The 15,040-nt window shown below is 42.1% G+C and overlaps 1 protein-coding gene across 1 annotated transcript; it reads right to left on the bottom strand.

Moving 5' to 3' along the window:
- Positions 1–227: 227 nt before the first annotated feature.
- Positions 228–14,295, bottom strand: fdx1.S (ferredoxin 1 S homeolog). The gene is made up of 4 exons (XM_018250336.2): positions 13,820–14,295; positions 8,121–8,245; positions 6,219–6,348; positions 228–492 (listed from the first exon to the last, which is right to left on the bottom strand). Exons 1-4 carry the CDS (start codon positions 13,951–13,953, stop codon positions 378–380), a joined length of 504 nt encoding a protein of 167 aa, XP_018105825.1. The 5' UTR covers positions 13,954–14,295; the 3' UTR covers positions 228–377.
- Between the last annotated feature and the right edge of the window lie 745 nt (positions 14,296–15,040).

Here is a 15,040-nt window from a genome sequence, read left to right as displayed (position 1 = left end):
CCTTGGGGAACAGGTTAAAGTGCTGGCAGTGTGTCTGCTTCATCATTTAGTGAATGTATGGTATGAATTTATGAATTTGGTGAATGTATGGTATGAATTTAGTGAATATATGAATTTAGTGAATGTATGGTATGAAGCACAGAATGACAGCAATTATCACTATGGAGTGGGAAGGGGAAGCACAGTGGTCTCTCCATCACTCAGTCGGACACTGAACTGTGGAAATATAATGTACAAAATCTATGTATTTATATTTATAGGCAAAATTAGAAATACATTCAAACCATTGGTTCAGTCTAGCGCATAGAAGTTAGTGATAATTACACAGAATCATGAAATCTTATAAAAAGGCAGCGTTTTTTGAAGAAGTCTACGTCTCATGAATTCTTGCCCATATCCACCGCCTGCCGGACATCGGCCACAGAGTCTGGCACTTTCACCATTATTCCGTTCATGGATTTCTTCAGGCAGATCTGGCAGCCCAGCCGGGACCTGGAACAGAAACAAAAGAGATCCCTTATTAAAAGGGTGTTCACCTTTAAGTTAACTTTTAGTGTGTTATAGAATGGCTAATTCTAAGCAGCTTTCCAATTGGCCATCAGGTTTTTTTGTTTTTTATAGTTTTTGCATTATTTGCCTTCTTCTTCTGTCTCTTTGCAGCTTTCAAACTGGGGTCACTGAACCCATCTAAAAAACAAATGCTCTGTAAGGCTACACATCTATTGTTATTGCTACATTTTATTACTCATCTTTCTATTCAGGCCTCTCCTATTCATATTCCAGTCTCTTATCCAAATCAATTGCTATGGGAATTAAGACCCTAGCAACCAGATTTCTGAAATCGCAAACTGGAGAGCTGCTGAATTAAAAGCCTAGTAACTCTAAACGACAAATGATAAAAAAATGGAAACCAATTCCATATTGGCTCAGAATATCACTCTCTACATCACACTAACAGTTAATTGAAAGGTGAACAACCCATTTAAGCCTTCAGGGCAACATGATCCATAAACATTGCTTAATAATTTATTGTAGAACAACTCACTGGCCTATACATATGATTGGTATGTCAGTTTACATTCCAGAAAGAGGCTACTTTCCTACACTGATCTGATTAAAGGGGTCGTTCACCTTTAAGTTAAGGTTTAATATTTTATAGAATGGTCGATTCTTAACAACTTTTTCATTGGTCTTCGTTATACTTTTCTTTTGTATAGTTTCCATATTATTTGCCTTCTTTTTTCCCATCTTTTAAAAGGAGGTCACTGACCCCATCGTCCGAACAAATTAATGCTCTGTGAGGCTACAATTTTATAGTTATTGATACTTTTTAATCACTAGGGATGCACCGAATCCACTATTTGGGGTTCGGCCGAATCCCCGAATCCTTGGCGAAAGCTTTGGGCGAATACTGAACCGAATCCGAATTTGCATATGCAAATTAGGGTCAGGAAAGGAAAAAGTGGAAAAAAATTCTTCTTTTGTGACGAAAAGTCACGTTATTTCCCTAACTGCCACTAATTACATATGCAAATTAGTATTCGGATTCGGTTCGGCCAGGAACAAGGATTCGGTCAAATCCGAATCCTGCTGAAAAAAGGCCGAATCCTGGCCGAATCCCGAACCGAATCCTGGATTCAGTGCATCGCCATTAATTACTTTTCCTTCCATTGAGTCTCCCTCCAATTCCATAATTAAGAAACAGAAGAAAATAAAAATAAATAAAGTGAAGACCAATTGCAAATTCCAACAGCATATCAATATCTACATCATACTAACAGTTAATTTAAGGTGAACAACCCCTTAACCCCGCTAAGGAGCAGAATAGGCTATTCCTTTTTCAGGCCATCATAAACCCTATATATATATATAATAACATAGGTTATTAAAGGAGAAGGAAAGCTACGGAGGCATTTTATTGCCAATAGATTAGCTGCAATAGTGCAAGCTAGAATGCTATATTTATTCTGTAGAATGTTTTACCATACCTGAGTAAAAAGCTCTAGAAGCTCTCTGTTTGTTTAGGATAGCAGCTGCAGTATTAACTTGGTGTGACATCACTTCCTGCCTGAGTCTCTCCCTGCTCTGGGCTCAGATTACAGTAGAAAAGGGAGGGGGGGGGAAGAGGAGCAAACTGAGCATGCTCACGCCCAGGGCAATGAGGTTTAAGATGAAGACAGGAAGTCTGATACAGAAGCCCATGAGTACACAATAGAAGGGAAGAAATGCAGTGTTTCTTTTGACAGAGGACTCGGAGCAGCACTACTTTGAGGGTTTACTTGTGAATTTAGATGGACCTTTCTGATAAGGCTTACTTAGTTTCAACCTTTCCTTCTCCTTTAAGTGGCATCATCAGTTGTAACAGCAACTGGATGAACCCTGTGTATAATAAGAAATATGGTGCAAAATTTGAGGATTTTAGGGGGTAGGACCTGTATAAAAGCACTTTGCCTTCAGCCTTTATACGATCATGGAACTGCTTGGTGACGATCCTTATATATTTCAATAAAGAGTAAACACATTCTGATATCCACATCTGCATTCCTAAAACAAAGTACTAGACAGAAAATATAAGAAGAAAGACAGCGCCGCCATGAGGCAAAGCATGGAACTGCATTAAATTCCTAGACTACAGGCTTTTTTCTCAAATGGGACAGTTTAGTCTTATCGTTGTGTTTTAATGTAAATTATACAGAGTCGTGTTATGTTAGAATATACAGCCAGCTATCAGATCCAGGAGAGTGTTCTACAAATGAAATATGCTCTTTATGGTTTTGCATTTTCTTGCTATACTTTTTTGTGCTGTCTGTGAGCACTTCAGCTCTCAATCAGATGTTTACTAAGGCCTTGTAAGGAGCTTACACTTCTGTAAATATTATTTCTAAGATGGAAAGTTGGGGGTCACCCAGTACATACACATTTCCGTTAACTAACCTGTATGTACTGGGTGGCCCCCAACTAATCTAGCACTGAAACATGAGAAGCTTTTATGGCTGTTAAAATGAATAGTCTTTGATATCAAGTGCCATATATCTAGGCGTGCTGGGTGAATATGTGCTGATTGGGTTCAGTATTACTGTAAGGATTTGGCATTTCAGTATGTGCTGGTAAAGTTGTTGTGAAAATGTTACAGGGCAAAAAATAAAAACTAAAGTGGTATAAAGGTGACACCTTTTAATCATAGCAAGAGTAAAGAACATTTTAGTTCATTTTTCAAGCTGATTACAATAAAGCTATGGTGTTCTCTGGTATATATACATATATTTTATATATATATATATATATATATATATATATATATAAATAAAACTAGTGAAGCACCGAATCCACTATTTTGGATTCGGCCGAACCCCGAATCCCCTGAAAGATTCGGCCAAATACCGAACTGAATCTGAATTTGCATATGCAAATTAGGGATGGGAAGGGGAAAACATTTTTTACTTCCTTGTTTTGTGACAAAAAGTCATGCGATTTCCTTCTCACTGGATTCGGTTCGGCCGGGCAGAAGGATTTGGCCGAATCCTGCGGAGAAAGGCCGAATCCCGAACCGAATCCTGGATTTGGTGCATTCCTAATAAAAACCTGGAGGAGCACAACCTAAACTTGTTTAGCAACATGCCCGGGTGCTAGTAAATAAAGTAACATAGTACCGCACTCAACAGGAATACTTGGGGACATTTCAAACACCAACTTTGCTCTTTCTCAAGGATAATTATCAGTTGGTGTTCAAACCGTCAGATTCTGCAAGAGACAAGCAGGTAAGGTACAAGATAATGTGGGTCAGAGGCGGACTATAAATTAGGGCTGAATTACTGGAGTGTGGAATAAAGGCAATTCCATATGATCGCTTAGTCCCAGGTTTAGTCCCTTCTCCAGAGAATTGAAAGTTTCCATCCATTTGTATTCCCACACTTTTCTATCATTATCCGTTTTAAAATTTGCCCTTAAGAACCAAAATTCTTAAATCCTTTATGGAAATGGTTTCCTATTGGGTTGTCCAGTTTTTTATTGGTTATAGTGAATCGTGGTGTGTATTTCTCTTTCTCAGACTACTGTATGCTCAGTCTATCAGTATAGAAATTATACACAGCAATATACACATAGTAACAGCGACACCATGTGGCCACTGCTACTCACTGCACTTTGAACCGATATAAATACCCGGCTCCATTAATGAATTCTGGGAAATACATTATAATTATACCTAGGTCATATAACAATTACATCCTCCAGGTCTGTTGACGAGTGATGTATCAAAACATATAAAGGAGGGTTATAGTAAACTTGGTGAAAAATTCCTTAGGTGCCCTAATTGCATAGCTGAACTCTTAGAGGAACATTTATCTAGGGTCGAATTTCGACCAATTGAAATGTGTTAATAAAATAAAAAAAATTTCAGCTCGGACGAATTTAATCGATCCTTAAACTCAAACCAAATTCGATTAGGATTTGAAAAACTTCAATCGAATTCAAAAAGACTTGATTCAAGTTTTTTTTCCTGAAAGAAATGTCAGGAAGGCTGCAAACATCACCAAATTGATCCATGGACCTCTACCATTGACTTATACAGGAATTTGGCAGGTTTAAGGTGGTGAATAGTCAAATTCGAATTCTTAAAGGGCCAGAGTATGATAAATCTCAAACTTTGAATTCAAATTTAAACTTGAATCGAGTTTGGATAATTCACAATTCAAATTTGGAAAAAAAAAATTAGAATTTTCACTTCAACCCTTGTTCCTTAGTCTACTGAAAGCCTAACTGTACCTACATTTCTTGGGCTGATCAATAGGAAGTAAATATAAGGGCCAGTAACTCCATGAAATGGAAAAAAATGTCTGATTTACAAGAGATATCCGTATTTAGCTTTACTTATTAAATAAAATTAATTGTACAGCTACTATGAACATACTGGGACTCATTTATCAATAGCAACCAATCAGTGATTAGCTTTTAAAAGCAAGTTGCAAGTAGAACAATAAAAGCAGCAATGTGATTGGTTGCCATGGGTTGTTGCCCATGGGCAAATTTGCCCAGTATTGATAAATGACCCCCAACTGTATGTATTAAGCCGGCCATACATGTAGGAACCTGTATATCCAAGGAATGATAGGAGCATACAGGATTGTCCCTTAGACATGGTCGATTTGATTGGTCAGATCTGAAATTTTGGCCGACTGGGACAGACAGACACAAATATTTGATTGGTTTGAGTCGACCTGAAGAGAAGGACAGACAGAATGACAGTGGTTTTATGGTCTTTCTTACGAGGCATTTCCTCTCTAAAATGTGTCAATGTAATCACTAATGAAAACAGGATCAGTCTGGCTGCTTGTTATCTCTGCAATGTTGGTTCAGATTCCTGAAACAAAGTAGCAGAAGTCAGCTGGAGAAGAACAGACTTCTGTAACATTGTTTCAAGAATATTGTAGAATTGTAGTGTATATTGGAAAGAACCTTAAAGGAATTCTGTCATGATTTTTATGATGTACTTTTTATTTCTAATAAAAAAAAAATTCACTCAATATACAATATAATAATATAATATAATATTTACAATATAAAATTTAATTCCTGAACCAGCAAGTGTATTTTTTAGTTGTAATATTGGTGTGTAGGTGCATCTCAGGTCATTTTCCCTGGTCATGTGCTTTCAGAAAGAGCCAGCACTTTAGGATGGAACTGCTTTCTGACAGGCTGTTTCCTTCTCAATGTAACTGAATGTGTCTCAGTGGGACCTGGATTTTACTACTGAGTGTTGTTCTTAGATCTACCAGGCAGCTGTTATCTTGTGTTAGGAAGCTGTTATCTGGTTACCTTTCCATTGTTCTGTTGTTAGGCTGCTGGAGGGGAAGGGAGGGTGATATCACTCCAACTTGCAGTACAGCAGTAAAGTCACATGACTGGGGGCAGCTGGGAAACTGACAGTATGTCTAGCCCCATGTCAGATTTCAAAATTATAAATAAAAAAAATCTGTTTGCTCTTTTGAGAAACGGATTTCAGTGCAGAATGTTGCTGGGTCAGCACTATTAACTTTTTGAAAAAAAACATGTTTTCCCATGACAGTATCCCTTTAAAATTACATTTTCTTTCACACTGCAAACATGTTTGCTGGGTGGAGTTCCCCTTTAAATGCAAACTAAGCTCTTTAAAATTGTTACTGGCCCTTTAAAGTTGACTCGTTTCATCATTTGCTGTTAGAGAGCCCTCTGTCCCTTACGTATCAGTCAGTCCATAGGCGAGATCCAACATATCCATCTCTTCATCAGTGATTGGCTCCAGCTGCTCAAATACGTGGTCTTCAAAGATGAGGTGGCAGGTAGAGCAGGCGAGCGTTCCTTCACAAGCACCTGACGCATACACACAACCAGCATTAAATAGAATGTTACACAAAAGTAAAGTGCACATAACTTAAAAGGGGAAGTAAACCTATTCAATATTAAGCAGTTCTAAGCTTCATTCCAAAGCATTAATTACATTTTTGAAAATGTTATTTGTAAATGTAATTGCAATAAAATGCAGAATTTGTCCCATGATATCACCTGCACTGCAGGTTGTAACTACAGCCAGTAATCCATTTCCTACAATGTCTTGCGTGTTGCTGTGATTCTCCTCTTTTAGTTATGCTCAGATCATGCAAGACATTGGGGTAAATTTATCAAAGAGTGAAGTTCCACAACTAGAGTGAAATTCCGCAGCTCTCAATCCATTTCTTTGGGATTTTGAAACGCGTATTTACCAATGGTTGAAAGTAAAAGTTCACCCTTTGATGAATATGCCTTTAAAAATCCCATAGAAATGAATGGAAAGGGGCGGAACTTCACTATTAACTTCACTCTTTGATAAATATACCTCATTGTGGGAAGTCTAGGCTGGAGAGGAGAGGACTACTGCTGCCTTGTTTCTTTATGGTACATGTAGTCAGAACCAACAGAGATAAGAACTACAGGGGCTCATGCAGTCCAAGTTACTCACTATTATTGGCTGCCAGGGCCGCCATGAGTGGGGGACAGGGGGTACATGTGTCACTGGCCTAAAGGGGGGCCCGGCAGTGCTGCACTTTCGAAAGAGCCGGGCCCCCCTTGACAGCACCGAAGCCATGTGGCCATTTCCGAAGTCCCCAAACAGCCAAAATACGGAAGTGACCCAAAGCCGAAGTCCCGAAGTTGCGTAAAGACCCGAAGTCACGAAAGGAAGCGAAAATGTTGTTGTACGGGGCTCCGTGATTTCTAATGGCGGCTCTGCTGGCTCCTGTTTAAGAAATTGCCCCACCAGCACTAAACACTTATACTGGGAGGGACCTCCTGGGGCAAGGAGCCATATTGGAAAGAGCACACACGCATAACAACACTTCTGACATAGTAGGGATGCACCAAATCCATTATTTTGGATTCGGCCAAACCCCCAAATCCTTTGCGAAAGATTCGGCCAAATACCAAACCAAATCGGTTCGTCCAGGTAGAAGGATTCAGCCGAATCCTGCTGAAAAAGGCCGAATCCTGTCTGAATCCCAAAACGAACCCAGGATTCGGTGCATCCTTAATAATGAGTAAGTTGTGGCATTTGCTCATTATGCGCATGCGTGTGCCCCAACATGGCCGCTCCAACCAGGAACTTCCTCCTGATGCGGGTTGGCTAACACTGGCAGGGGGCATAAAAAAAAACCTAATGTTACCCCCCAACTGGAGTGCGAGCTCTATTAGCCGTATATACTCTATTTGGTTGGGGATATTATATTTTGGCAACAGGTGCCCTTTAAGTTAGAGTTGACCATAAATTTGCTTCTAAAAATCTCATAGGAATGAAGAGAAAGTGGGTGAGTTTTCTGTGGCGAGGTCTAATCTCACACTTAATCAATCTGCTCCTCAGAGTGAAGGGTGCAATTAGTAGATGAAAGGGGCAATGCTTTCACACTATACAGAGTGCTGGGTGCAAATGATCTGCTCATTAATAACAGGGGGCACAGTGCTTTGCTGTAAGTGATGGGTTTCTGTGCAGAGGGGGGTATGTAGAAAGCAGGTGCAGCTCCTCTGTACACACTGTGAGGCAAAGTATTTAGGGGGGTGCATGTAACTGAATTATTTGCCCCTGTTAGAGGCACAGCCAGGCAACAGATACTTACCGAAGCCATCAATGTCTAGGTTTTTTCCTACAACTACATCCAGCAGGGATTCCCCGACCTTTCCTTCTGCTACCAGGGTATCTCCATCTCGATTTATAAACTTCACTGTCACTTTATCTTCCGAGCTGCAAAACAAAGGACCAGTTTTATTTCTACAAGCACAAACCATTCCATTGATACTAGGCAATGTTTAGTATGCGAGATATATATATATGTGTGTATGTATAAAGCTATGGGCGACAGCTTGGGGAGCATGGTACTGTACTTTTAAAGGAACAGTTACACTAAAAAATAAAAGTTTTTAAAGGGATGACAATATAATGTACTGCCCTGCACTGGTAAAACTGGTGTATTTGCTTCAGAAACTCTACTATAGTTTATATAAACAAGCTGCTGTGTAGCCACGGGGGCAGCCATTCAAGCACAGGATACACAGTAGATAACAGATAAGTACTACTATAGTTTATATAAACAAGCTGCTGTGTAGCCATGGGGGCAGCCATTCAAGCACAGGATACACAGTAGATAACAGATAAGTACTACTATAGTTTATATAAACAAGCTGCTGTGTAGCCATGGGAGCAGCCATTCAAGCACAGGATACACAGTAGATAACATATAAGTACTACTATAGTTTATATAAACAAGCTGCTGTGTAGCCATGGGGGCAGCCATTCAAGCACAGGATACACAGTAGATAACAGATAAGTACTACTATAGTTTATATAAATAAGATGCTGTGTAGCCATGGGGGCAGTCATTCAAAGCTGAAAATGAGAAAAGGCACAGGATACACAGCAAATAAAAGATAAGCTCAGTAGTATACAATGGGATTCTTCAGAATTTATCAGTTATCTACTGTGTATCCTGTGCTTAAATGGCTGCCCCCATGGCTACACAGCAGCTTGTTTATATAAACTATAGCAGTGTTTCTGAAGCAAACACACCAGCTTTACCAGTGCAGGGCAACACTACATTATATTGTCATTCTTTTAAACCACTTTAATTTTTTGGTGTTACTGTTACTTTAAGGGGGAACACAATAGCCCCCTATTGATGTAAATGCCAACTGCCACCTTTGATTGCAACAAATTCCACTAATTGAACTGGGAGGAATTCAGAAAATGCCTGTGACTTTATCATTCTGGCACCCACAGTTCCAAAGCTCATGTGTATACATTACAACTACAAAAGTGTAACTGTAAAACTGTAAGTGCAATTGTCCAGTGTGAAATGCTTCTACCACCATCAGTAACAAATGCTCTGTAAGGCTACACGTGTATTGTTATTGCTACTTTATATTACTCCTCTTTCTATTCTGGCCTCTACTATTTGTATTTCATTCTTTTATTCAAATCAATGCATGGTTGCTAGGGTACTTTGAGCCCTAGTAACCAGGCTGCTGAAATTGCAAACTGAAGAGCTGCTGAATAAAAAGCTAAATAACCCGAAAACCACAAATAATAAAAAATGAAAACCAATTGTAAATTGTCTCAGGATATCCCTATCTACATCATACTAAAAGTTAACCTGAACATGAACAACCCCTTTAAAAGCATTTTCTGTGATATTAGTACCGATAGGAATGCCATAAGCACTATAATCTGAATATTGTAAAGCAGCTACACAATTCCTTCCAATGAGATCTCAGACAGCAGCTTGCTACAACCCCAAATCCCATCAGAGCTGGAGCCATAAAGGATTTATGTGGATTAAGGCAGAGATATAGGCTGCAATTTCCTCTGGTCGGAAAGCCATAAGAATTATGAATTGTTTGGCTGCTGATCGTTGGGTGAACTTTGCCTTAAAAATAATTAAAAGGGGCACTATGGTCCTTTGTTGAACATGAGTGCAATGAGCAGGGCTTGTGCTGAATAAACGCATTCCTAAGGTTTTAATTAAGAAATATCAGTGTTTTTAATTATCGCTTGCACTAAACAAGAAGTAGAATGTAAATGTAGTTTCAGTCTTCCTGTCTCACTTCCTGGTTCTGCCGAGTCACTGCCTGCAGAGGTGTAGTACGTTTTGTACCTATTGTACCTACACATGTAGGGTTGCCTCCTGTCCGAAATTCACCCGGACAGCCTGGTTTTTGGAAGGGCTATCCGAGTGAAAACTGTCGTTCCAGATTTCCAAATGCGGACAGGACATTGAAGTGAATGACATGGTGATCAGCCAATTGCTGATCACCAAGTTTTCAGCCCCACCCCTGACATCACCCACCCCACCCCCCGACAGAAACGACCCAGAAGCCGTTTATCCAGAAAGTTCCAAATTGTAGGAAGCCCAACTCCCATAGGCTCCGTTTAATAAAAAATAATAATTTCGATCAAAAAATGTAAATGTTGAAAAAGGATTTTCTTTTTTTTTTTTCCAGCTCTTCTTTTCCCATAATGAAATGAGCTCTGTAAAGCAATGTAATAATAAGGATGCTCTTTCCAGGTCTTTGAAAGCCCAGTAAATGCTACTTAGACATTGGTTGCTATTAGTTACCAGACCTGGAGCAAACTTTTCAGCTGAAACACAATTTCTCATAATGTATTTGCTGGATGGGACACTACAACACTATGCCCCATACTACAACACTATGCCCTATGCTTCAAGTGTCTCTGCGTCCAGTCCCTGTGTCCGTGGGATTGCGCTACTGCTCATGTGCCCCACGGACCGTCGTTACAAACTGCCTTCCACAATGTTGTAGCTACTTCCTGGACTTGTGTAGCGGGTTACACTGCAGCTTATATTTGAAATGACTTTCATCCAGTTGCTGCATTGGAAGGGGAGCGCATGCGCACTGTATCTAAAGCTTCATTACACTGCGAATGCCGTTTGCCATCAGGTTCGGCTGTGAGACCTCGCTGGTCAAGCGAACTTGAAAGGCAGGAGGGAGTGTATCACAGCAGCCGGGCATCTGAAGGGAATCCCCGTGGAAAGGCAGGTAGGCAGCGGCTATTATATGTGCAAGCGGAGAGTTAGAAGGAGTCCCAGCAATTCCTATATAATGAGGCAGAATAGTGAGAGGCGCCGGGCAGGGAAGATGCGGCAGGAAGTTGCTTAGCGGCGCTGAATCCTGGAGTGAAGCTGAATGAGCTGGGGGGGCACTGGCTGTTACACGAGTGACTGGTGTTGGCTGATTGGCGTCGGAACGGGCGGGGGGCGTGTCTCCCTCACGGGTTGCTAAGGTGCAGCCAACCAGGCGCACTCGCCGCTACCTTTACTTTGGGCTATAGAAGCAGCACCGAGGAGAGGGAGCGAGAGGCTCAGGTGAGGTGCAGAGTTAAAATGTAAAGGAGTGGTGCCTGATTGGATGGGAGCAGCAGAGCCACACCTCCAGCCTGTGATTGAGGCACCCAGCGCTGTGACACAGAGAGGCAGCATTGAATGAACTGCACAAAAGCACTGATGGGATCACACGTCACTCAGCTTTCCAATTTCCCTGACAAGCTCAGGGCTGTCCCAAAGCTTCACCTAAAAATGCTCATTGATTTATGGGATCTGTGTTCATTGAGCTGCTGTTCCACAATGTCCAGTCTCCATCCCTGAGAGAGAGAGTCAGTATGTGCAGCAAGTAATGGAAGTGGTGTGTTCCAGCAGCAAGTGCCCCTGTCACTCAGTCCCCTTAACAGCCCTACCCTGTGGCCAAGAGGAGGGATCCTATCCTATCCTATATAATAATCTTCAAGTGTCTCTGCGTCCAGTCCCTGTGTCCGTGGGATTGCGCTACTGCTCATGTGCCCCACGGACCGTCGTTACATATGTTCTAGCGCCCGTTAATTTAACGGGCTAAATGTCTAGTATGTAATAAAAGGCACCAAGTTTGCCCATGAGCAGTAAACTATAGCAACCAATAAGATGTTTACTTTTAAACAGGTGACCAGTAATTGCCAGCTACTGATTGGTTGCTGTGTGATACTGCTCCTGGGCAAACTCAGTGCCTTTTATTACATAACCCACTAAACTAAGTTATCCTCATACAACCCATAACAATCCAGCTCTCCTCTGTAAGCCGCTAGACCAACCAGATTTGATACCTGTACTGAAAATTATTTTTTTCCCCTAAATCTTCAGTATCTTTCCCTTTTGTGTCCTCATATTTAAACTTGAACTGGTCCCTTTTGGAAAGCTGACAAGTATTGCTCAAATGAGAAGGGGTGGCTCCATTAGTGCAGGCTATAATGGTCCCATAAACATGAATTATTGAATGGAATCACCTTTTTTCTTATAGTATCACTGTACTGTTGGGCTAAATCAGAACTATACATCTCAGTCCACAAATCAGATGAATCAGTCAGAGAGACACACTGATATAAAGCAGGGGACAGTCAGAGACACACTGATATAAGGCAGGGGACAGTCAGAGAGACACTGATATAAGGCAGGGGACAGTCAGAGAGACACCGATATAAGGCAGGGGACAGTCAGAGAGACACCGATATAAGGCAGGGGACAGTCAGAGAGACACTGATATAAGGCAGGGGACAGTCAGAGAGACACCGATATAAGGCAGGGGACAGTCAGAGAGACACCGATATAAGGCAGGGGACAGTCAGAGAGACACTGATATAAGGCAGGGGACAGTCAGAGAGACACCGATATAAGGCAGGGGACAGTCAGAGACACACTGATATAAGGCAGGGGACAGTCAGAGAGACACTGATATAAGGCAGGGGACAGTCAGAGAGACACCGATATAAGGCAGGGGACAGTCAGAGAGACACCGATATAAGGCAGGGGACAGTCAGAGAGACACCGATATAGGCAGGGGACAGTCAGAGAGACACCGATATAAGGCAGGGGACAGTCAGAGAGACACCGATATAAGGCAGGGGACAGTCAGAGAGACACTGATATAAGGCAGGGGACAGTCAGAGAGACACTGATATAAGGCAGGGGACAGTCAGAGAGACACTGATATAAGGCAGGGGACAGTCAGAGAGACACTGATATAAGGCAGGGGACAGTCAGAGAGACACTGATATAAGGCAGGGGACAGTCAGAGACACACTGATATAAGGCAGGGGACAGTCAGAGAGACACCTGATATAAGGCAGGGGACAGTCAGAGACACACTGATATAAGGCAGGGGACAGTCAGAGACACACTGATATAAGGCAGGGGACAGTCAGAGACACACTGATATAAGGCAGGGGACAGTCAGAGACACACTGATATAAGGCAGGGGACAGTCAGAGACACACTGATATAAGGCAGGGGACAGTCAGAGACACACTGATATAAGGCAGGGGACAGTCAGAGAGACACTGATATAAGGCAGGGGACAGTCAGAGACACTGATATAAGGCAGGGGACAGTCAGAGACACACTGATATAAGGCAGGGGACAGTCAGAGACACACTGATATAAGGCAGGGGACAGTCAGAGAGACACTGATATAAGGCAGGGGACAGTCAGAGACACTGATATAAGGCAGGGGACAGTCAGAGAGACACCGATATAAGGCAGGGGACAGTCAGAGAGACACTGATATAAGGCAGGGGACAGTCAGAGAGACACTGATATAAGGCAGGGGACAGTCAGAGACACACTGATATAAGGCAGGGGACAGTCAGAGACACACTGATATAAGGCAGGGGACAGTCAGAGACACACTGATATAAGGCAGGGGACAGTCAGAGACACACTGATATAAGGCAGGGGACAGTCAGAGAGACACAGACTCAGAGAGACTCTATGATCTTTACCTGAACCAGCGAAAGTGCCGGAGCCCCAGGCAGCGGCTGCTCTGGCCCAATACAGTGCGCGCAGCGGGGACACGGAGCCTGGAGCTGGCTAACAAGCAGCGAGAGATCCCCAGTAGCTTTGCAGCGGCTGCCATGTTCCCTGCTCTGGTCTGACCTTCCGGCACTAGGGAAGTTTACTTGGCCCAGTGAGTCGGTGGCTCCTCCCCTCTGTTCCAGCGCTTACCGACAGGGGGCGGGGTACAATAACACAAGGAAGCTGAGTACTGAGAGGCTGGATAGCTTGAAGTCTCGCGATAACTCCGCGCTGCTTCTTATCAGGGCCCTGCTATGTGAATGCTGAGGCCTCTGTTTCTCCTCTGGGTCCACTTGTTATTTGAACTGCCGGTTGACAATTCCGTGTGTTGCCATTGTAGCCCGTGTGACTTCTCTCTAGCGGCTGCGGGACGTGGTTATTACGTCAGTGTTGTTATGGGGCAGGAAGATATGACAAAAGGGCGAAATAGTAGGAAGTGCCAGCAAATAAAGCTAAATAAAGTGCTCTCTTTTATTTACATGGCATTTAGTGGTTACTAAGCAACCAGTCCCGCCCCTGAGGAGCCAATCATTCTGTCTGTGAGCAGAAACCAAACAAACTCCATGTACATCCTACACCTTTAAGTTAACATTTAGTATGTTATAGCATGGCAAATTCTAAGCAACCTTTCAACTGCTCTTCATTATTTATCGTTTTTTAACGATTTGCCTTTTTCTTTGGACTCTTTCCAGTTTTCAAAAGGGGGTCACTGACCCCATCTAAGGCTAGACATTTATTGTCAATGCTACTTTTTATTGTTCATCTTTCTATTCAGGCTCTCTTCTATTCATAGTCTAGTCTCTTATTCAAATCAATGCATGGTTGCTAGGGGAATTTGGACCCAAGCAACCAGATGGCTGACATTGCAAACTGGAGAGCTGCTGAAAAAAAAGCTAAATAAAAAATGAAAACCAATTGCAAATTGTATCAGAATATCACCCTCTACTAGGAATGCACCAAATCCACTATTTTTGATTCGGCTGAACCCCCGAATCCTTTGTGAAAGATTCGGCCGAATACCGAACCGAATCCTAATTTGTATATGCAAATTAGGGGTGGGAAGGGGACAACATTTTTTACTACCTTGTTTTATGACAAAAAGTCACGCTGTGTTGGGTAGTGCAGCAGTCACAGCAGAGAGTTTGCTT

Source organism: Xenopus laevis, chromosome 2S, assembly GCF_017654675.1.
Source record: "Xenopus laevis strain J_2021 chromosome 2S, Xenopus_laevis_v10.1, whole genome shotgun sequence".
NCBI lineage: Eukaryota > Metazoa > Chordata > Amphibia > Anura > Pipidae > Xenopus > Xenopus laevis.
Note: the sequence above shows the minus strand (reverse complement) of the source record. Positions and strands in the feature narration are given on the sequence as shown.